At 35.0% G+C, this 24,476-nt stretch overlaps 1 protein-coding gene across 4 annotated transcripts; it reads left to right on the top strand.

Moving 5' to 3' along the window:
• Positions 1 to 158: 158 nt before the first annotated feature.
• Positions 159 to 24,272, top strand: LOC131610877 (uncharacterized). 4 transcript variants are annotated; one of them, XM_058882932.1, is made up of 16 exons: positions 159 to 594; positions 991 to 1,128; positions 1,878 to 1,957; positions 2,159 to 2,242; positions 4,111 to 4,201; positions 7,415 to 7,575; positions 7,714 to 9,655; positions 10,041 to 10,351; positions 10,728 to 11,043; positions 11,186 to 11,341; positions 11,800 to 11,938; positions 19,290 to 19,372; positions 20,433 to 20,578; positions 22,173 to 22,229; positions 23,272 to 23,380; positions 23,634 to 24,272. In XM_058882932.1, exons 1-16 carry the CDS (start codon positions 409 to 411, stop codon positions 23,826 to 23,828), a joined length of 4,194 nt encoding a protein of 1,397 aa, XP_058738915.1. In that variant the 5' UTR covers positions 159 to 408; the 3' UTR covers positions 23,829 to 24,272. The 4 variants fall into 4 exon arrangements, with proteins under 4 accessions (XP_058738915.1, XP_058738916.1, XP_058738917.1 ...); XM_058882933.1 differs by lacking the exon at positions 22,173 to 22,229; XM_058882934.1 differs by lacking the exons at positions 20,433 to 20,578; positions 22,173 to 22,229; positions 23,272 to 23,380; positions 23,634 to 24,272 and adding an exon at positions 20,085 to 20,397.
• The last annotated feature ends 204 nt before the right edge of the window (positions 24,273 to 24,476 follow it).

Genomic DNA, 24,476 nt, shown 5'->3' with positions numbered 1-24,476 from the left:
TTACACATATCCGAGCAGAATATTTTAAAATACTAAACCATATAAAAATAATTTACTATCTATTTTTCTCAAATAATAAAGGATGAAAAGTAAATTTAATTAAAAAATCGACTATTCGGAATAAATTAAAAAAAGAGAAAATAAGCTAAGACAAGATTAAGCATCAATAACCGTGCTATGCTATGTTTTCTACAGTCTTCCCTTTCCCCAACTTTCTTCTCCCATTCTCGCTTCTTCAACCTTCAGCTTCCAACTTCAATACACTCTTAACTCTCCACCATCACTATGCATCACTCTAGTATCTACTCTCAATGAACCCTAATTTAAACCTCATGTTCGCTATCAATTTCCTCACCAAAAAACCAATCGTATTTCTCGCGAATTCTTAAACCTCCAAATCTTAAAATTATGGCGGTTTCCGAAGAAGAATGCTCTTCCGTCAAGTCAGCTTCTCCTTCTTCTTCATCCTATTCTCCTTCATCCCCTCCCCCGCGCTATTATCTCTCCAAGTGCGTACTCAGAGGAAGCGCGGTTCTCCAAGTTCTCTACGCTAATCTTCGTTCACCGTCCTCCAACGACGTCGTTTTCGGCAAGGTTCTCTATTCCCCTCTTTTATCTTTTTGCACATTTATTTTCGTTCTTCGAGTTAGGTTTGAGTAGTTGCAGCGAATTTAGGAACCTCAACCCTATTATTTTATTTTCCATTAAAAAACCCTACTATTTAGTACAAAATGTTGTCAAATAGGGTATAACACTAATGGAAATTGAATAAAGTGCTGTTTTCAGCAATCCGTGATTGATAATACTGAGTGCAATCCTATGAAGCATTAACACTTAGAAATAACTAATAAGTTAAATATAATCACAAGTGTCGGTGTCAGTTTCGGACACAGACACACCTTTTTTCAGAGCTGTTGGTCCTATATAGGTGCAATCTAACTGAACTGGTTATTTCTCTAGTTTTTACTGTTATTGCTTTGTGATTTTCAGGAGACATCTATAGAGTTGGTGGTGATTGATGAGGATGGGAATGTACAAACTGTCTGTGATCAGCCTGTTTTTGGCATCATTAAAGATCTTGCTGTATTGCCGTGGAATGAGAAATTCCGTGCTCGTCGCCCACCACAGGTGTGCTGGCCATTAGTAAAATTGACTGGTTTTTTGGGTCTACATCTCCGCTGTTAGCATTGTCGAGTTTTTGACAAAATAGGATGAGTCTCGTAGTATAAATTTGAGATAAGAAAAACTATTTAAGCAAAAAGGCTTATTTACTGAAAGTTGAACAACAGAACCCCAAACCAAATTGAAACAAAATAACTTGTCTCTCTAACTCCGTCCTTAAGTTTAGAGACTGACTTCTATTTATTTTTTAATGTTTCTACTTTTTCAAGTAGTGCAATGCGGCCTCAATTGTGGTAAAGTTGCTGTTATTGCAGCCCAAATTGAAGTCTCAAACGTTTATTCAAATCACATGACGTTATAGCATGCATGATTAATTAGCAAAAAACTTTTATTGGAATATAGATAGATCAATAATGTAAGTTATATTTTTATTAGAGGTGGGGAACTTATCAGAAGGTGAAAGCAAAGAAAGAAAAAAGAGACATTTGTAGCACAATAATTGTAAAACCCACAAAATTCGATTGTAGAGATTATGTTAACTCTATGTGTGTAGTGGTTCATGTGGTCTTTTGTTTCCTTTTATTTAAGCAAAGAAAAAAAATGATGATCAATCAGATAGTCCTTAGTCAACAGAGAGTTAACATTTCCTCAGATAATATCAGTTGTTTTGAATGAAACTAGTTTTTTTTGGCGTCTATTTTTCAGTTGCCAAGATTGAATTTATTTAGTTTCTTTTTCCCTCCTTTGTTTGGTAGACTCAAGGTAAAGACCTCTTGGTTGCGTTATCTGATTCCGGAAAGCTGTCGTTGCTCACATTTTGCAATGAAATGAACAGGTTCACTTTTTCACTGTGTCTTTTCTCTTTTTTGTTGGATTGATATTACATATTACTTGGAGTGTATTTCCAGTTTGGTTCATTAATGTATCATTTATAGTATGATAAACTGTTACTACAAATCACAAACTGCATTTTTTTGAACAATTAAGCTCTATATCCCTACTAAGCTTTCTCAATTTTCTTTGTGCATTGTCGTAGATTTTTTCCTATTACACATGTTCAACTATCTGATCCCGGTCACATGAGGGATATTCCAGGAAGAATGTTGGCAATTGATTCAAGGTGATCTCTTTTCTAGTAAAAAATTTATCGGAAGTCATATGTATTATCTTTCTTTTTGTCCTTTAGTTTTGTGTTTCGCTTCCACTCTGCAAGCATGATTAGTTGCTTTATGTATTGTAAACTATAGTGTAGCCCCAATAATTGGTCTATGATCTTCCCTTGAACTTGTTCCCTTTTTTCTCCAATATTTTATCTGGCTATGATATATTATTCCAAAAACCATGCTTGGGAAACTCTCGGTCTTTGCTGCACAGAGTGTTACTTAGGCCGATAATAAACCAGTCATAGGGACAATAAGATTTTCTGATGTTTACAAACAATGATCACTTGTTGTTATGGGCTCATGGCATAGGGTCGGATTATTTTGGTGGGGACTGTAGTAAGGACTAGTGTTCATATTTTTTCCCTTCCCCACATCTTCTATTAAATTACACAACTCTGATGCATTTAAGATCTACTTTAAATTTTAAATCAAATCTAAGTGCAAGAGAGTAGAATATTTGCTTGTTATTGGTGTAGATTGTATAATTCTCATTGGTAAGTATGATTTTATTGGAATGGAGCATACAGTTTCGATTTATTCTTTCAACTCTAATAATAATAATTTTCTTTTCTCCAAAAAATTCCAAGGTCATGTGATGAAAGCACAAATTAGGCTCAAGAGAGGGAGCTTTAGGGATACCTTACTCTCTCTTATTAACACTGTATAGAGTGAATAGAAATAGGCTCAAATTTAACATGACTTTGTACACGTAGGCCCACTTCCATGGGCAAAGCGAATAAATTTACTATATTCAATGAACGATAGGGGGTGTTGTTATTCAACACCTAAACCTTTATCCTCATACCTAAACACTTAATGTTTGGATATCATGAAATGAATGGAGTGGAATGGAGCGGAGTGGAGCATAGCGGAATGGAGATTCCATTCCATTGTTTGGAAATTTTAGAACGGAATAAGGCAAGTTGTTCATTCCACCCAAATTGGAGGGTAAGGAATATGGTGGTAAGTGATGAAATAAAATGGAACCCATACCACTACATTCCGCTCCGCTCCACCCGATTTTAAATTATCCAAACAATGGAATATCATTCCATTCCATCTCATTCCGCTTCGCTCCATCCGATTCCCTCAATCCATTCCAAACAATTATTGCTCTTAAATCTAACCATTGCTTTTAAAATATCCATCCATCAAATGTTATAAGGTTTTTAAAGATACACAGGGTATGTATACTTGGATGTTTTTCTATTTAGGATCAGAATGTGCTTATTATTTCATTTGTCTTACATGTACTTCAAAATATAGTATTAAGTTGTACCGTTTTAATTTCCAACTATATGATTGTGTTACTTTTCACATCAAAAGCTTTATTTTTGAAAAAGTTAAAAAGAAAATTTTCTATACTAAAACTCAATCATGTGCAACCCACTACTATAGTCAAAATGCGTGCAACTTAGATTTTTTCTTCTCTCTAGCCGTGCTTCTTCAAAGTTCCAGTGCTTTCATTTTCTTAAATAATGGGGTGGGCTTCAATCATTCTCACAAAACTTGCTTGTAAGGTGAGTAATGCCTCACACTTATAAACACATTTTTATGTTATATGACATGTAATATAAATACACACAAGACTAGATATGTGGAGATTGACTCAAATGACCAGATTGGATATACCACTTGGTTAAAGAGCTCTATATGCCATGTTGATATCCTGCTTTTCTAAAAGCTTGACCTGTTGGTTAAAGAGATCTATATGCCATGTCAATATCCTGCTTTTCTAATAATGTCAAATTGGACAAATGTTGAAGTATGCTAAAAGGTCTGTGAATATTATTAAATACTAACTACTCTGGTTCTCTTTCTGTAGTGGTTGCTTTATTGCTGCTAGTGCATATGAAGATAGGTTGGCTCTGTTCTCAATGTCCACGTCAATGACCGGGAGTGATATCATTGATGAGGTCCGAAACTACTGTACCACTTTGTATTTTAGAAAAGCTACATGTTGGTGTGTGTGTGTGTTGGAAAAATGCATATGTAGTACAGTTTTCTGGTGGTATAGGTGGTCTAATAGGCAACTAGACATAAATAGAGGACATATTTGTCTGGTTATCTTTTATGTTTAGCTAATGATTTTCTATGAACTTCAAAATGATTGGAAGGATCTAATTTCTTGGTTTCCTTTATCAACCTTTCATTTTCTTTTTACAATGCCCCATGCATGTAGAAGTATAAATATAAGAAATATACTTTGTATTTTATATCTTTGTAAAATGATAAAACAACATTACTTGTTTGATTATACGGCAGAATCAACAGCATAATCAGTTTGATTGATTTTGTATTGGTATTCAACATTCCTCCTCAAGCTGGTATGAATATGTCATTCATAGCAAGCTTGCAAACCATGTCATCGAACTGTCTATTTGGAAGACTCTTTGTGAAAACATCTACTACTTGACTTTTGGTAAGGTATGTAGGACATACAAATCTCACCAGGTCAATTTTTCTTTAATGAAATGTTTGTCCACTTAAACATGTTTCGTTCGGTCATTTAGGACAGGATTATGAGCCATAGAAATAAATGCCTTATTATCGCAATAAACTTTGACTGGGGTTGAGGTTCAAATCTTCAATCCTTCCATAAATCTTTTAATCCATAGTACTTCAAAAAAATCCATGGGCCACATATCATAATTCGGCCGCTTCACTGCCCCTAGCTACAATATTTTGTTTTTTGCTCCTCCATGAAACTGAGTTTTCTCCTACGAAGGTACAATACCCTGAAGTAGATCTTATACCATTTATATTACTTGCCAAATCAGTATATGTATAAACTTGGACACGTCCTTTATTTTGAACATCACATTTTTCCTGGAGTTCTTTTCAAATATCTCAATATTCTGAAAACAACTTCAAAGTGCGCCGGTCTTGGTGCATGCATACATTGACTTACTACTCTCACTGCAAAGGCTATACCAGGCCTTGTATGCCACAAATAAATTAGTCTACCAACCAATCGTTGATAGTGTTCTCTATCTACTGTTTCATTGTCCATTGTTGTCCTTAGCTTCACTTTGGAATCCATTGGTGTTTTTACTGCCTTACACCTTGTTATCCTTGTTTCTCTGAGTAAATCAAGTATATACTTGCGCTGGTTGAGAAAAATCCATTCTTTAGATCTTGGAAACTCCATCCCGAGAAAATATTTTAATTTTCCAAGGTCCTTAATGTCGAACTTAGCTTCAAGTCTTCTCTTTAGATTATCAATTTCGTTAACATCATCTCTTATCATGATAGTGTCATCAACAAACACTATTAGAATAACAATCTTATCCTCGAGCGAGAGTGTTTAAAGTATATAGTGTGATTTGTTTGGCCCTGGGGAAGCAGTGTCTCTTAAAAACATTTTCAAATCTCTCAAACCAGGCCCTTTGTGATTGTTTTAATCCACAAAGGATTATTTTAGTCTGCATATTTTTTCTCTTCCAATATTTTCTTCAAATTCAAGAGGTAAACTCATATATACTTCTTCAAGTAACTCACATTCAAGAATGCGTTATTGAATTCTAATGGAATTAATCTCAGCAATCAGAGCAAAAGTCTATTGCTAATCAATAACATGAGCTTGATTAAAGTCTTTTGCTACTAATCTTGCGTTAGTGAGGGAGTATTGACTAGTGTGTGGACGTAGGGTGGAGAGACAAATGATTTTTCCATAACAATAGGATTGCACCAAGGTTCAACCCTAAGCCCTACCTTTTTACTTTAGTTTTTAATGTATTTATAGAACACATTTTAGAGCTTGTATTGAGATGAATGATTTTTGCAAATGATATAGTTCTATTTGGAGAGTTGAAGAAGAATTTAAATGATAGGTTGAAGACATGCCTTAGAAGCGTATGACTTTTACCTAAGCAGAATTAAGACGAAGTATATGGAATGTATGTTTAGAAAAATGAGAAGTTTTTCTAACTTAAAGGTGTAAGTTAGAGATCTTATATTACCATGAGTTATGTGGTTTAAATATCTTGAGTTCATAGTACAAAACGATGGAGAAATAAAAAGAGACATAAACGGTTGGACTTTTCACCTTAATTGCGGTCTGCCCTTAGTCACCTTAATTGCGGCACTTTAGCTTGCCTCGTTGCAGCCCCTAACACCTTCATCGTGTTGGCTTTGAAGGGCTGAATTTAGTCCCACATTGCTGAGAGATATGACATGTGTTGTGTTTACAAATGAGGGCAATCCTAACCCTACAAGCCGGTTTTATAGGGATGAGTTAGGCCCAACCCAAATTCTGAGATGGTATCAGACCCTATCCTAGATTCGTTGTTGGGCTTTCCACATCATCCACGCTTCGGGCTCATTGAGGTCCAAGTGTGAGGGGGGTGTTTTGGACTTTCCGCCTTAATTGCGGTTCACCCATAGTTGCCTTAATTGCGGCACGTTGGCATGCCTTATTGCAGCCCCCAACACCCTCAATGTGTTGGCTTTGACTGAGTGAATTTAGTCCCACATTACTTAGAGATATGACATGTGCTGTGTTTATAAATGAGGGTAATCCAAATTCTGAGATAAACTATGAAATTCAAGTTGGGTGGTTGAAATAGAGAAAGATCTCAAGTGCTTTATATGACACAAAAGAGAAATTTTATCGGTAATTCTGTAAGACCGATAATGTTGTACGCGACAAAATGTTTGACGGTAAAGAACCAACACAAAAATAAACTAAGTTAACATAAATGAAGATGTTGCGTTGAATGCGTGGTAAAACTAGACGAGATCATATTATAAATGATATTATTAGAAAGGATATTGTGGTAGCATCTATAGTAGAAAAGATGATTGAAAATAGGGTTAGGTGGTTTGTGCATGTTGAGAGAAGTTACGTCGATTTTATTGTAAAGAGAGTTGATTTGGTGGAGAGTAGTCAACCAACTAGATGTAGAGGAAGACTTAGAAAAATTATAAAACAACTAATAAGTAAGATCTCGAGATTAAGGAATTGGATAGAAACATGGTATTTGATAAAATATTATGGCGTAATTTGATCTATGTAGTCGATTCCACTTAGTGACATAAAAGCTTGGTCGTTGTTGTTGTTCACTTTGATAGTTTCATTCTTTTGTCTGACAAAATATCCTTATGTGAAATTTTCTGCGCAATTCCAGAGAATAATATATCCCTCTGAAAGTGAAAGGACTGCAATTTCTTCCAGAACCATCCAGAAAACCAGTATAAGCGGTACTATTTGGAGTATGTGCTTTATTTCATTGGATATCCGACAACCAAGCAATGAGCATAATCCTGTATTAGCTATTATTCTAAATAGGTATGGTGATTAATTTGTTTGGCCATCGTCAAGAGTTTGTTCCAAGTTTTGAAAATAGCTCTGTAATTGAAATTAGTTTATCTCTTTGTTGTATTTGTCGTAATGCATGCTTACTAAACAATTTTCTTTGTCCTACAGGAAGGGGGCTGCTCTAAATGAATTGCTTTTATTGGAATGGAATGTTAAATCACATACAATCTCTGTTATTTCTCAATATGTTGATGCCGGACCTCTAGCTCATAACATTGTTGAAGTTCCCAACTCTTTGGGACTTGCATTTCTATTCCGGGCCGGTGATGTTCTGCTAATGGATTTTAGAGATCCTCACAATCCATTATGTGTCTACAAGACTTGCTTGAACATTTTACCCTTTGCAATGGAAGAGCAGACTTATATGGACGACTCTTGTAAATTGCACGATCTTGATGACGAAGGCTTTAGTGTTGCCGCCTGTGCTTTGTTGCAGCTAAGCGATTTTGATCCTATGTGCATTGACAGTGACAGTGGCAATACTAATTCTGGTCTCAAGTTCATATGCTCTTGGAGTTGGGAACCTGAGAATCATAAAGTTCCTAGGATGATCTTTTGTGTAGACACTGGAGAGTTTTTTATGATAGAAGTTTTTTTGGACTCTGATGGTCCTAAATTCAGTCTCTCCGAGTGTCTCTATAAAGGTCTACCTTGTAAAGAACTTTTGTGGGTTAAGGGTGGTTATCTAGCATCAATGGTAGAAATGGGGGACAGCGTGGTCCTGAAATTGAGAGATGGAAGACTATCCTTTACAAATCTTATTCAAAACATTTCACCAATCTTCGATGTGGCAGCTGGGGATTATCATGATGAGAAGCATGAGCAAATGTTTGCTTGCTGTGGTGTGACACCTGAGGGGTCATTAAGGATTATTCAAAGTGGTATCAATGTAGAAAAGCTACTCAGAACCCCTTCTACTTATGAAGGGGTAGCTGGTACTTGGACTGTTCGAATGAAAATTACGGATTCGTATCATTCTTTTCTAGTTCTATCATTTCTTGGGGAGACCAGAATATTGTCAGTTGGCTTAAGTTTTACTGATGTGACTGATTCTGTTGGTTTCCAACCTAATGTCTGTACTTTGGCGTGTGGCCTTGTAAGTGATGGTTTGCTTGTTCAGATTTACCAATCTACTGTTAAGCTTTGTTTGCCTACTAAGGATGGTCATTCTGAAGGCATCCCTTTGTCTTCTCCTATTTGCACATCTTGGTCCCCAGACAATCTGAATATTAGTCTGGGAGCAGTTGGGCATAATTTCATAGTTGTGTCAACTTCTAACCCATGTTTTTTGTTTATCCTTGGGGTTAGAGTGCTATCAGGTTATCAATATGAAATTTATGAAATGCAACATTTGGAACTGCAGAACGAATTATCATGTATTTCCATTCCTAGACCTATGTATGGAAAAAAACAATCAAATTCATCCATTTCAGAAATTAATAGCTCAATTGCTTCTTTTGTAAGCGGAGTGGACATCAATAAAACATTTGTTATTGGCACTCATAGGCCTTCTGTGGAAATTTGGTCTTTTGATCCGAATGGTGGAGTCATGGTAGTTGCTTGTGGTACAATTTCATTAAAAAGTACAATGGGGACTGCTAAAAGTTTTTGCATACCTCAAGATGTACGACTCGTATTTGTTGATAAGTATTATGTTCTTGCTGGATTGAGGAATGGAATGCTCCTCCGCTTTGAGTGGCCAACAGAATCGTCTCACTCTTCATCAATAAACGTGGACACTGCTTTATCTTCTATAAATTTGGTAAATTCTATGGCCGAGGCTTTCAACGTGAGAAATAACCTTCCTTGCATGCTTCAATTGATTGCCATTCGTCGCATTGGCATTACTCCAGTTTTCTTGGTGCCCCTGGATGACACACTTGATGCTGATATAATTGCACTGAGTGATAGAGCTTGGTTGTTGCATAGTGCAAGACACAGCATTTCCTATACTTCTATCTCATTTCAACCATCTTCACATGTAACTCCTGTTTGCTCTATTGACTGTCCAAAAGGAATATTATTTGTTGCTGAAAACAGTTTGCATCTGGTAAGAAAAGCATATTACAGTATCATTGCTGTTACATTGCTTATTTCTTGTTTTTCTTTGGTTGTTCTTTCTCTTTTAACTTATAGTGCGTTGAAGATGCTTATACTTACATGCATATTACTGTCCAAAGATATATTGTGTGTGTTGTGATTACTGTCAGTTGTTTAACTATGAGATGCTGGGCATAGTTTTATTGGAGGGTCTTGTTGCAGTTATTACACAAGAAATGTAATTTTCTTGGTGATAAGATCGATTTATTTTCACTTAAACTTTCTTCCTCTTCAAGAAACAACCACAATTTTCATTCCTGATTTTGTGTTGTAAGTGGTTCTCTTGTATGTGTTGCTATCTTGACTTACAATATATTTATCTCTTGATGCTTTAGGTGGAGATGGTCCACAGCAAGAGACTTAATATGAGGAAGTTTCATTTAGCGGGCACTCCACGGAAAGTCTTGTATCACAACGAAAGTCGGATGTTACTTGTGATGAGGACTGAACTGAGTATTGGTGCATGTTTGTCTGACATATGTTGTGTGGATCCCCTAAGTGGGTCAGTAGTATCTTCTTTTCGAATGAAACAAGGAGAAACAGCAACTTCCATGGCATTAATTAGGTTTAGAAATGAGCAGGTGCTTGTGGTTGGAACTAGTCTGTATTCTGGTCCACCCGTAATCTCCAGTGGTGAAGCTGAGAAGTATGTCATCGAGCTTTCATTGTCTTTTAATTTTCCTTGTATATCAATATCACTAGATAAGTGATGGAAGTTGCTTTCCCTTTAAGTATCACTTTGTTGGTTGCTCCTCTTTTCTGAGTTGCATATGGCTTTTATGCTTTAAATGAGCAAGCTGCTAGTAAGCTTCTTGCAAGTTCCTTTTATAGGAGCGTGTATACGCATCCAATCACTAAAAGTAGATTTTGACTCATGCATCACAGGCTGATAATCCTATACTACATAATTAATGGTAAAACAAATTCATATGTTCTATCTGTTGTCCGATAGTTATGGTTTTGGAAATTTATACGTTTCACATTGATTACCATATATATTCTGATGGGATGCTTCTTTGCAGTGCTAAGGGTCGTCTTCTTGTTCTCAGCCTTGTTCATGTGCAAAATTCAGATAGTGGTTCAATGACCTTCTGTTCGAAGGCGGGGTCGTCATCTCAAAAAACGTCACCTTTCAATGAAACTGTTGGGCATGTTCCTGAACAGCTATCAAGCAGTAGCCTTGGCAGCAGCACTGATGATAATAGTTCTGACTGCACCAAACTTGATGAAAATGAAATGTGGCAGTTCCGATCAGATTATTCAACTACATGGCATGGAGTAGTACAAGCCATCTGTCCTTATCTTGATCGCTATTTTTTGGCATCTGCCGGCAATACTGTAAGTTACAAAGCTCTTGCATTTTTTCCATTCATTTTACTTCCTCACCATCTTTTCCTTTCTCAATTTTCTCTTTCCAGATAAGAAAGTTTCGTATCTTCATTTGGCTATAGTCATCTCATTAAATTATTTTTTTATTCAGTTTTATGTTTGTGGTTTCCCAAATGACACTCCGGAAAGAGTGAAAAGGTATGCTGCAGGAAAGACGCGTTTCATGATAAAATCTTTGACTGCATGTTTTAGAAGAATAGCAGTTGGTGATTCTCGTGATGGTATCCTTTTCTATTCTTACCATGAGGTGAGTGGTAATGGCTGTTTCTACTGTATTATTCAAATTTCAATTAATAATTAAGAAAAGGCATGCATAAAGATTGGAGAGCATTTTTGTATAGTGTATTCTGATTTGCTTATTTCCTATTTTTTGTTATTGAGGCCAACTGAACAAACCATCCTTTGTATTCATTTCTGTTAGACCCCTTATTCAGTAATGTTATTCTGGTACTGGTTTTTATCGATTTCAATGAAATAAAGGTCCATATTTTTCGCCTTCCCCACTATGCGTTTTCCCTCACGGGGTTGGGTGGCTACTTATTTATTTCCTTTTACTTGGAAACTATTTATTTCCTTTTGCTTGGAAACTATTTAATGATGTATATGCTTCACACAACAAGATCCAGTCCTCTTGTATTGATACTTTGTTATTGTTTATATGGAAGGCCAATGCTGAAGTTGTTTAATTTGTATCTTCTATGATAGGAAGCAAAAAAATTGGAGCAACTTTACGGTGACCCATCATTTAGGTTGGTTGCTAATTGCCTTCTCATGGATGATAACACGGCTATTGTTTCGGATCGTAAAGGAAGCATAGCTGTTTTATGTTCAGATCATTTAGAAGGTAAGCCTTGTTGACTTTAAGAAATAGAGAGAAAGGAATGGATTTAATCACCTGTCTGAGGAATGTTAATATGTTACAAATGACTTCTTTGCTGTTTATAGACACACTAGTAACTGCCTTAACCATTAGCACCAAAACTAATGGTTACGGGCACAGTATCGAGTACATGTACAAAACACATGATTTTCCTAAAAACTACTGGGGTATGGGTACGCTAATTCAAGATTTTAAATATATAAAAACTATGAAAGATATAAATAACAAATAAGTATAACATCTAACTCAAAAAATATATATTAATTAAAAAGAAATCTCTTAAGTATATTTGGTATTGTCTTTCCCAATATACTCTCTCTATCCTATAATATATCATTCTATGTTGCATGTTGTATGGATGCGGGCACGGTACCAAGTACATGTACAAGATGCGTGCTTTTCCTAAAAACTACTGAGATACGCAAATTCAAGTTTTAAAATATATAAAAACTATTTAAAATAAAAATGACTTGATTGCATAAAAGATATAAATAACAAATAAGTATAAAAACATGAATTGATATTGCAAAGAATGGAGAGAACATACAGTATAATAGAAAAAGTATAAAAAACATTAAAAAATGAAAAAACCTAAATTTAGGTAAATTTTATATTTATTTATTAGACCGCGGGTATGAAATGATATGTTATCAACAAAGATGTACCCAAATGTACTACCCAATATTTATTTGAATGGAGACAGAAAATAAACTCAAGTTATTGATATTCAATTTGGTTTTATGTTTGAGAGTGGATCAACAAGACTTGTATTTAATTTTTTTTTACTTGAAGGCGTATGATAAAGTGTTTAGAGAATTTTTTTTGTGTAGAAAGTCCTGATAGAATTTGGTATCAAGAATATATTTACTGAATAAGAATAAAGATTTATTGAAAATTCTTTGGAGAAAATATCTCAAACAGAGACAGAATACAATGTCACACAGTTAACAACACATATGTTGAAGAGGTTATGATTACCTATATTTGAGCGTTTCAAAATATCTATGAGAGGGTATCAACTAGTGTGCAAACAAAGGGTGGAGTGAAACGACTTTTCGATAACAATATGTTTGCACCACAATTCAACCCTAAGCAGTGTTAAAAACAAATTCATCCCTAAGCCCTTAACTTTTTACTTTAATTTTGGATGTATTTAAGAAACACATTCAAGAGCTAACACCGAGATGTATGCTTTTTGCAGATGAAATAATTTTACTTGGAGAGTCGAAAAGGAGGATTTAAATGAGATTGGAGACGGATTTTAGAAGTGTATGACTTTCCCCTAAGTAGAACTAAGACAAAATATGATAAAATATATGGAGTGTAAACTTAGCAAAAGGTGAAATGTTTCTAACCTAGAGGTGAAAGTTGGATATCATGTCTTACCCTAAGTTACATCTTGGTCCATAGTACAAAACAATGGAGAAATGGGTGGAGATGTAAACCATCAAATTTAAGTTGGGTGGTTGAAATGGAGGAAGACCCAAGTGTTTTATGTGACACGAAAGTACCGCTTAAACAAAAGAGAAATTTTATTGGACAGTTGTAATACCGACAATATTATACGAGACAAAATGTTGAGCAGTAAATAGCCAACACAACAATAAACAAAATGTAGTAGAGATAAGAAGGATTTTGTGTTTGATATGTTGTAAGACTAGACAAGAGAGAGGGTGTTGAGCTAGCGTCTATGATAGAAAAGATGGTGGAAAATAAACTTAGGTGGTTTGAGCGTGTGTAGAGAAAAGACCCATTAATTCTGTTGTAAGAATAGTAAATCAGACGGAAAGTAGTCAAACAACTTGTGGTAGAGGAAGACATAGAAAAATTCTAAGATAACCTATTATGGTGTGTTTGTTTCAAGGATTGGAATTGTATTCTCAAAAATCTAACATTAGAAATACAACAATCTCACGTTTATTTCAAATTTTTAAAAATTATTTCCGGATATTTTTTTATTCCAAGAAATATTTGTTACACTTCATTTTTGTGATAATTATTCTCATGCTTAATGGGTGGGAATCCAACATTCCCATAAGAATAAAATTTAACTAACTACAACTTTCCACTCCTACTCATATTTTATATTTTATTTTTTACAGTTTAAAATTAAATAAATATTAAAACATTTATGCGAATTTTAAATTTTTGACCAAACGCTTGCATAAGAATATGATTCCTAGAAGTAATAATTCTGAAAATAGGGTTTCAAGAATGATATTTTATAACTTGAAACAAAGACACCCCATGTAGTTGAGATAGAACTTAGTTGTTCTAAATAGGAAATAGACACACGTGTGTTGCAGTTAGTGCTCATGTAAAATTATACTCTGATGAACCCAGACTGGGCCTTTTGTGTAATTTGATTTGTATTAGCCCCTTTTTAATCAGGTATAGGGGTTACTGCCCGTCTGGAATTTTTTTCTCTGGGACCACTGTTATCATAATACGAACTGTTCCATTTTGCCAAAAAACCAATCTATTCACGGATGAACATGGTGTCTAGAGAAAAACATCATACATAATTATTAAATATTTTTTGGCTCCTATTTGTTAATTTGTGAATGATTTATGTTAAATTTCAGTTTTAGAATATTTTATTTCCATTGATTCATTGTGATAATGATTGCATCATTATATAAGGATCCTAACCCTGCACACATGTGCACAGGTTAGGTCTAACTGTCTTGCAGCTGTCTGGGACAAATGAGGCTCTAACTAAACCTGAGTAGTAACTAGTACTTCTCTTATACACCCTCTCAAGCTCAAGGTGGGGTTGACTTGTGGAAGATTCAGTCACATTGAACTTGAACCCATAAGAAGAAACTTAATTGTTGAGATAGGCTTAGTAAGAAAATGAGGCCATTGATCAGTACCAGGGACGTGCATCACTGGGAGTTGCTTGACCAACACATTTTATCTGACAATGAAGAGATCAATCCATGTGCTTTGTTCTTGCATATAGGATGGGTTATGAGCAAGAAAGATAGCTGATTAATCATCAGTGTAAATGTTGGAGTTTCCACTTTCATTGTTGTCCGCCCCTAGTCGCCTAAATTGTGCCATTTGGCTTGCCTTCATTGCAGTCTCTAACACCTTAATTGTGTTGGGTTTGAAGGGTGAGTTTAGTTCCACATTGCTAAGAGATATGATATGTGTAATATTTTGATAGGTGGGAACAATCCTCACCTTACAAGTCAATTTTGTAGGGATGGGTTAGGCACAATCCAAATTCTGATAGCAAATCGCAAATGATGAAAAGGGACAAGAAGCTCTTGCAAGAGAGTTTTAACCAAATAATACCAGTTGTGGCCTGAACTAGGCGTCTGTAATCACCCTTAGTGCTTGACCTAGCAACAACATGTTGCTTTCTTGACCAACATAAAATGAGATTTGATCCAAAGAATATGGCAGTTGATCTTATGTTTATGTCATCAGGGTCTGCAGCCCAATCAGCAAAACATAACATCCTTTAGGGAGAAAGATTTCGGGATATGGGCATGATATAATTTAAGGCCAAAATCGTTAGTACCCTTCATGTATTTTAATATTCTTTTGACAGCAGTCCAATGGGATTAGACATGGATTGGTATACTTGATTTTAATATTCTTTTGACAACAATCCAATGGGATTAGACATGGATTGGCATACTTTGTTGACCACATAGAATATTTCAAGAGAGTAATGGTGGCATAGTGGAGAGGTCCCACTACACATCTGTAGATGGGATCTTGAAAATGGTTGAGCCAATTTTGGAGAGCTTGCTGGTAGACATTTGTTGAAGTTATGGGTTTTTTGATTAAAGTTAGGAGAAAAATATTACTTGATAATAGTTCAATATTGACTTGATACAAAAGATTTGTATATACGAATCCCTATTTACCGGAATGCTTAGACTTAACCCTAAATCAAGAACAAATCATGATAATAATAATAATAAATATAAAATTTAATACTAAGGGATATTTTCGAATACTCTAAATTAATATAAAGATATTTATAATAATGTGGCATCCCTCTGCCAATCCCATTTAGTGGAAAAAAGCTCAGTTATTGTTGTAATTTAACATCTTACACCCCCCTCAAGCTAAAGCTTACTAAACCTTAAGGTTGTTACGTATATACCATTTAAAAGAAACAAATGTAACAATTGAGGCAACAATCTGAGGTGCACGATTAAGATAAATCTTCTTCTAGCATCATCACTACACCACTTAAAAAAAAATACTATCCCCAATATGACAACAAATTAATGCCAAAACAGACAAACACTTAATTCTTCAAGCAAACTATTCGTAGCCTAACCACTTAATTGAAGCAAGCATGCTTTTAGCAATAAGAAAAACCAAACTTCAACAATATTAGCTCAGTGCTTACTATGGCAGTTGAAGCCCTAATTGCGTTACACTTTAACATGTTTGTTATAAAGAGAAGGTCTCTAATATATTTGCTTTGAGTGTGAAGGGAGTGTCATCAGGAAGTCTCTTAACTTCAATGGCAAGAAAGTAGCCAAGAGCACCAAGTTGCTTAAGACTAAAGACAACATGAAGTTTCTGTACTGGGTTCCTGTGATAATTATCCCATCTACATAGACCAGAAGATAAATCACCTGGGTGAAAAGGGAAGGATCACATTTACTTGCTTGGATCCCAAACTGAACCAAAGTGTAATTTAAACGATCAAACTATTGTGCGGTAGCTTACTTGAGACCATACAAAGTTTTGCGCATCTTGCAAACCAGGGTAGGATCCTTGCTCTCAAAGTCCTGAGGTTGCTGCAAGATACCTCTTCTTCAAGGAACCCATTAGGGAAGCTACTATTGATGTTTATATGTTGAAGAGGCCACTTGTTACAAAGAGCAAGAGTCATTTCGAGTCTAATTGTAATAAGGTTTGAACATGTGGAAAAAAGTTTCATTAAAGTCAAATCTTTGAATTTGATGAAAAACCTTTTAATACAAAGCAAGCATTGAACTTGTTAATAGTGCCATCAAAATTTTCTTTGATCTTATAAACCCACTTGCATCGAATGGATTTCGGATGCAAATGAACAAGATACCATTTTTGGTTCTTTTGAAGAGCATCATATTCTTCTTGCAATGCAGCATTCCACTTAGAGTCTAGCAAGGCTTGTTTGACATTCTTCGACTCAGTGTAGGTAAGGAGTGTAGGATTGGTATGTGTTAAGAAGCCCATACGGATTAAAAGTAGTTGGTGAGGTGAAATGGGGTCAAATAAGCTAGCCTCAGTGGACATAGAGGAGGGAGAGGTACTAGTACTAGGGAGAGGCACCACTGCACCGGCTAGGTTGTCAATAGCGCGCTATAGTGGCATAACATAGCGGTGCGGCCACTCACTGCTACACTATTGGCCTGCGAAGCACTATCGAGGGTAGTGGTCATAGCGGCCGGAAATAGCGGTGCAATAGCAGCATTATATCGTTTTCTTGACTGCTATTCTCAATTTGGAGGAAAATATATATCCTAATATTTAAAAATGTAATTTTTAATCTTCTTTAAGGGTATATTGTTCTTTCCCGCCCTTTTAGTGACCAAATATATAACCCCACTGTTATGTTTCTTACATTTCACAGTTTTTTTTTTTTTTTCATTTTGATTTACCGTTCTCATCTGCCTTCGCCGTACTCCTCTGCCTTCGCCGTTCTCTACTGTGTTCTTCGTCATTCTACTCTGCTTCTTCGCCGTTCGCCGTTCTCCTCTGCTTGTTCGATGTTCTCCTCTTCCTTTCTCCATTCTCTTCTGCCTCCTTGTTCTGCTTCCCTTCTCCTCCTTTGCTCTGTTTCTCTTCCAAAGTTAATATTTAACTCTTATGCTCTTAGGATGAAAATGGAATGCTGGAAAAGGTTTGGTTTTGGGAGAAGAGGGTTTGACTTGGGACGTTGTTTGGTAATACAGTTGGGAATAATGAACTAACAAGAGTTACTAAACACCAATCTAGACTTGCTACAGTTGTGCCTAATTAAGAGTTGGAGGTGGAAGAACATGATTTTGAATCAAGTGATGAACATGATAGAACTAATGTGGTGGAACTTAGAACTGAAGATGAGGCAAAAGTGGATGTGATTTAGAAAGTTCATTTTTGTTTACTTTTAGAACTTGGTTTAGTCATTTTGAATACTTTCATTAATGGGATATAATTATTAATTATTCCTCTAAATCTGTGTGTTCTTCTATTTTTAATTATGTGTGTATGTTGTTGGAATTTATGTTTACTAAGTACATTGTTTTTTAGTCTTCAGAATAGCGGTCATCCAGCTATCTGATATGCCACTATAACATTTTAGGGGTTCGGGGTTACATGCCGCTATTTGAAATTAACAACCTAGGGTCCTAGTAGTACAGTTTCCAGGATTATCAAAGGGTATAGGAAAGGGGAAATATGAGTTGGTTAAGGATCAATAGAAAGAGAAGGTGAGGAAATTAGTTGGGATGTAGATAGGAAATGTTTGTACAGTTGTAGTGGGAATTTAAAGGAGCGGAGTGTACATTAGAAGGTAGATTAGTAACATTGGAATTGCGATGACCAATTGGAAGGGATGGTAAGGGAGAAATGTCTTTGACATCGGAGGTGGATTTATTAGAGGAAGATGAGAAAAGAGAGGTATATGGAAATCTAGGTTCATTGAACACTACATCTTTTGAGAAAATGAGACCACCATTTGGGGATATACATGTGTATCCTTAATGAGAGGCAGGTAGAATACCCTAAAAAGAAATACTCATGGGATCTAAAGTCAAATTTATGAGAATTATGGGGTTGCAGCAGGCGAAACACAGGCAGAGCTAACTTTTTAGGTAGTGATAATCAGGATCCTGTTTGAATATGGTGGTGCATGGAACTTGTAATTGTAATGAAGCACCGAGAAGTCTATTAATAAGGTAAACTACAACAATAAAGGCATGATCCCAGTAGGTTAAAGGAAGTGAGATTTGAGTAAGGAGTGTGAGACCAAGATCAAAATATGCATGTTTTCTCCCAATAGCACCATTTTGATGGTGAGTGAAGGCAGACAATTCTTTTAAGTAAAAAATCTTGTAGTTTGCATATGGCTGCTAGTTTTTTCGAAAGCTTGAGTGCCACCGGTCTTTTATATTTAAAGGGGATTGTGCAGTTTATATTATAGTTGAAGGCTATGCTTTATACTATAATTGTGCGATTACATTGGCTGCTCTTGAATTTTTTAAAGCTTATGTTGCTATTGGCATGCTTAAAGCTGCTAGCTTATTACTACTATTATTGTTATTGTTCTCAATGAAAACAAAAATTCTAACCATATTTTGTTATTGGTCACCAGCACCAAATAATGTAAGATCGGAATGCAATTTGAGAATAAGCTGTGCTTATTTCATGGCGGAGATAGCTGTGAGCATCCAAAAGGTATATTTTTTAAGTTTCTTGGAAGAATATTTATTAATTTGTATTAAATGTCATTATTTCTTTATTGAAATTTGTTTCGAAAGCAACAGTTGTAGAATGCAAATGCAGGGAATTCTACCCTATCACCACATAATGTAAATGAATCTCAAGTGATAGCTTTGCTACAGAGGCAGATACAACTAATTATTTGATTAAATGTTAAATAATAATACTATGCACAGTGCGATTGTGACTTGCGCATGAGCATGTTTCTGGTACTTGACTCTCGTAAAAGTATTTGTTGGATTCGAAGAATCAAATCCATATATTTATTATTAGGATTAAAATAACAGATTAGGAATTGAATTAGCAAATCTATCAATTAACATTTATTGTATTTACTCTACATGCTAATACTATTATAAGTAGACTAGAAGCTGAGTGTGGTCTGATTTATATTTATAGAAATCACAAATTTGACAGTGTCAAATGATTTCTTTTTATTCTTACAGCTTTATTATGTTGTGATTTATATGCTGAAGGTGAATGTTCCTTAGCTTTCTGATTCTGCCGTAATGGGAATTATGCTATAGAGACACTCACTTGGTATTGAATCCTAAAATTGTTGCCAAGAAAAAAAAAGGCTTTAAGGGTACTTTTTCGAAGTATATTGTAAATAATGTGCCAAACTCTTTAAAAATGTTGCCATGTTCTTCATCCCTTGCAATGACAGGCCAATTCCAGTCCTGAATGCAGCACGTCAATCCTTATGAATTTGGTGTGAGGAGTAACACTATTTCTCCAAAAACTGCAGTGCCCTTTCTTGTTTCACGCGCTTTGTTGAAGTGTGTTTTGATACAATCTACTGGGGGTTCTGTCATATCTACGTTGGATTAGTTTGTTGGAATAACTTCTTAATTCTTGGGGCATTAATGCATTTTTGCACTGCTCTCTCTTGAATTTAGTAATATCTTGTCCTGTAATATTCCAATTTGTAATCAATCCTCCTCCCTCTTTCCCTAATCTGCTTGTGTAATTTATATTTGTTTTTTTATAATGTAATTTTTGCTTTGTATTGCAGAGCTCATATTCATACAGACTTCCAGCTGATGATGTATTGTCAGGTGGCATTGGTTTTGGCCCCAAGACAAATGTTGACCCACTACAAAATACTATTCTTGCTTGTACTCTGTTAGGAAGCATAATGATTTTCATCCCTTTATCAAGGTACATTAATTTTGACAGCAACAATAAAAGTATCAAGGTGAATAGTTGTTAATGGCAGGTTAGCCATTGCCTGGAAATTTGCTGCTTGAGACTGAATAATATTGTATTTTCCATATCTCTGAGCGAGGAGAATGTTAAATATATATTCATAAGGGTAACCTATCATCCCTAATGATTAGGGAATATAATTGAGTAAAAGAGGAAAACATGGAAATAGTTTGGAAAAACTCAAGTAGCCCGAAGTAGGTTGTTTATCACCCGCGTCTCTCCTTCAATTGATACCTGTCAAATGATATTAGGGTTGCTCCTATTAGTGAAAACAAACCCCTTTCTAGGTAACTGTTTGATGTATGATGCCATAAGAAGCCATGATTGAGATGAAGAATAGAGAAAGTATTCTTTGGCATTGTTACTATGAAACGTTTGGATTGTTTTCCCAAACTAGGTCTTTTTCTCCATGTAAAAGGCATGAAAGACACCAATTAATTCGAAATAATCCTTTATTAAAGCGGTTCAAGTGCATCTTAAGAAATTATCAATGAAAGTGACATAATACTTTAATCCTAAAATATGAGGCAATTGATTAGGGCCCCAAACATTATAATAGACAATATCAAAGGGAGTTATGTATCTTTGATTGGCTTGCAAGGAAAAGACAGTCTAACGTGTTTGTCAAGTTGACACGAATAACTGTCCAAGGACCTTAAATGTTAGAGACGAGGAAGCAAACACCCATTAACTTATTTGGACTCAGATGACGCAAACAACGATGAATCAGATCTAGATATAAGGCAGATGAAAGAGGCTGTTGTGAAGGCTATAGAGCAGTGTTGTCAGAATCGTGAAATCCATGGATTTTGCGATTTTGCTCACCCTAAACGATCTGAATCGCGAGTAGAATCCTAATTTAGAGCAAGATCTCAATAAAATCGCACAAATCGCAGCAAAATCCGCGATCTCATATGGATTCCACTGTTTTTTTTTTGTTGAGTAATTTTAGAATGGATAAAGATGACCCGTTTCAGTTTTGTGACCCGGTTTTAAGTATTGGTGGTGATGATGATGATGATGATGGTGGCGGTGGTTGTGGTGGTGATGATGAGATTAATGAAGATGTTAATGTTGACATTATGGGAGATGATCCAAGTAGATGGCGCATTAGTAATCTAATTTAGCATCTAGGCTTTAAGTATTTTGTTTTATATTTAAGATTTGAGACTTGGTTTTTTATGTTTGTTTTATGATTTTAAACTTTTGAGTACTTTTATATTTAAGAATTGAGACTTAGTTGTTTTATATTTAAATTTTGAGTACTAATATATATGTTTACTATTATGAGTTGAATCCATCGATTTTGGTTGCGATTTTCGATTATGCGATCATGATTTCCCCTTTCGATTCAACAAAATGATTTGAGTAGAATCCACCGATTTTGGTTGCGATTTACGACTTTTCGATCTTACTATCCTCTTTTGATTCAAAGTAAACTCTCGATTCTGACAACTTTGCTATAGAGGAAATTGAGTAGTTAAAAGATTTAATGATACATTTGTCTCAGTACATAAGTTTTGTTCTCAATGTCATTCTTATGCAGAAATAACATCGTTTGGGTTTTCAACTCAGTTTGGTTTTTCTTCTTTGATAGGTTAAGGTAATTACCAATAGTCGTCCTTCAGTTGGACTCATTTTACTACAACTCCTACTGCCACCTAAATTTTCTCCTCTTTTTTTTTTCTCTTGTATATTCTCCCTTAACTATTGTTACTTATTCTTATTCTTCTTCTTTTTCTTCTTCTATCTTTCCCTTTCAATGCTGCGTCAAATTACGAGATAATTAACAGAATTTTTCTCGTCTAATTCGAGTGTGCTAGTCCTTATACTGTCGATTGGGGCCTAGTAGTAATTTTGGGAAATTTACTAGTTATTTGTTTGTGACAGAGAACTTTGCTAGTTGTTTTTGACAAGGAATCAGACTCTTGTACCAACTTGAATATGAATATTTCTCACTAATTATGAAAAGGTTTGTACCAGTAGGCATATAAATGAGAAATGTAATCTAAATAGGATTGGGATCCGATCATAATCCTAAAAGATACAAAAAAATCTTATTATAATTAATATTGATATAGGGGAACAGGATTTGTAATTTTATAGTGAATTAGAAGCCACATATGAAATGAGCATGCCTTGCATGTAAAGTATGTATAGCTGCCTTCTTATATGGCAACAGTAAGGAATCGAATAATGCCGGAGAAGAATTCAATATATATAGGAAAAGGAGAATTTGAGTGAGATAGGAAAAGACTGAATAGGAAAGTTGGTGGGCGGACCTAGGCCTCTTGAAAGCCTTTTCTGTTTCAATCTATCCCTGGAGAGATTGGACTTATTAAAAGTTATATATAATACCATAAATTAATAGATACCTAGTTTGACAAATGTGGCAACATTTAGCCTTAAAGTCATGGATAAAATTTATTAACATGCATGGTTTTCAACTTAAAAGCTTTTTCAACCATGATTAATATTTTCCTTAAAAGTCTTTAGGAATAATCTTCAATTATTTATATCAAAACCACTTTTTTTTAATCTATAACAACAGATCTATAATGTGTTGTGTTAGGGAAATGACCCTCAGTCATTTTGGATAGGGTTTTTGTTTTGACATGTTTGATATAACCTTTTTTTTTTTGTAGAGAGGAATATGAGCTCTTAGAGGCTGTGCAGGCAAGGCTTGTTGTCCATCATTTGACTGCACCTGTTCTTGGAAATGATCATGATGAGTTTCGGAGCCGTGAAAATCCAGTAAGAACTATAAATTGAATTTAGTCTAAATTTGGCATCAAGCGTTTTACATTATTTATTGCATCAAAATTTCACTTGTTTATAAATTTGGAAATTAATTCTGAAAGCATTTCAAGAGGATAAAAAGGTTAATGGTTTATTATTTTATGATAATTGATAAATCATTTCCAATTTTTTCTTTTTTAATTGTAATCATTGTTTAGAAAGGCACATGGATTGATTAAATGATATTGCATCATGTATTTTATTTAAGGATGGAGTACCCAAGATACTTGATGGAGACATGTTGACTCAGTTTCTGGAGCTTACAAATATGCAGCAAAATAGCATTTTATCTTTGGAACCACCTGATGATATGCTAAAACCAAGTTCAAAGCCACTCCTTTCCCAATTTTCTGTCAATCAGGTCATTCAACTTCTAGAGCGAGTTCATTATGCGTTGAACTAAACCTAACTTCCTGTCCATCTTTTTTTGCTACAATTGAATGTGGGAAGGAGAATGCATGTAAAATATGCAGTGCAGTTCTGATCAGTATTGTCTGTTGTGAATGATTGCCTGCCTCGCAATGGGTTATCGAATATTAAACAGAAACTTATGGTTGCGGTTGGGGAAGGTTCCGCGATCAATGTAACTTTATGTCTTGGACAGCAGCTGAGAAGTCAGCATAACGATTGGGGGACAGGTCTTTTGTGGAAAAGAGTCTTGCGTCTCTCTCTGTTGTAGTGTTCATAAATTACGTTCTTAGGAAAAGAAAAGGTGTTTAGCGCAATAAGTTGTACATTAGTGAAAAATCAGTGTTCTTTTTTTTTGGTAGATGTTTTTTATAGTAAATGTTTTGAACGGTAATGGTGTATATTCAATTAGTACATCAGTTTCTCACATGTTACTCTCTTGATTATTGTACTATTTAAAGATGATTCCATCATATCTACTTGGGTTGGGTTCTTTAAATGAGATACATTTAATTTTTTATATTATTTCACACTTTTCAATTATATAATTCTCAAATATTTATCTAACTCATAAATAATTTAAAACGGGTTCCACTAAATTCCATTATATATTATATAAAATGTAATTAAAAAATTTATTCAA

This window comes from Vicia villosa, linkage group LG6 (genome assembly GCF_029867415.1).
Source record: "Vicia villosa cultivar HV-30 ecotype Madison, WI linkage group LG6, Vvil1.0, whole genome shotgun sequence".
Classification (NCBI taxonomy): Eukaryota; Viridiplantae; Streptophyta; class Magnoliopsida; order Fabales; family Fabaceae; genus Vicia; species Vicia villosa.
Note: the sequence above shows the minus strand (reverse complement) of the source record. Positions and strands in the feature narration are given on the sequence as shown.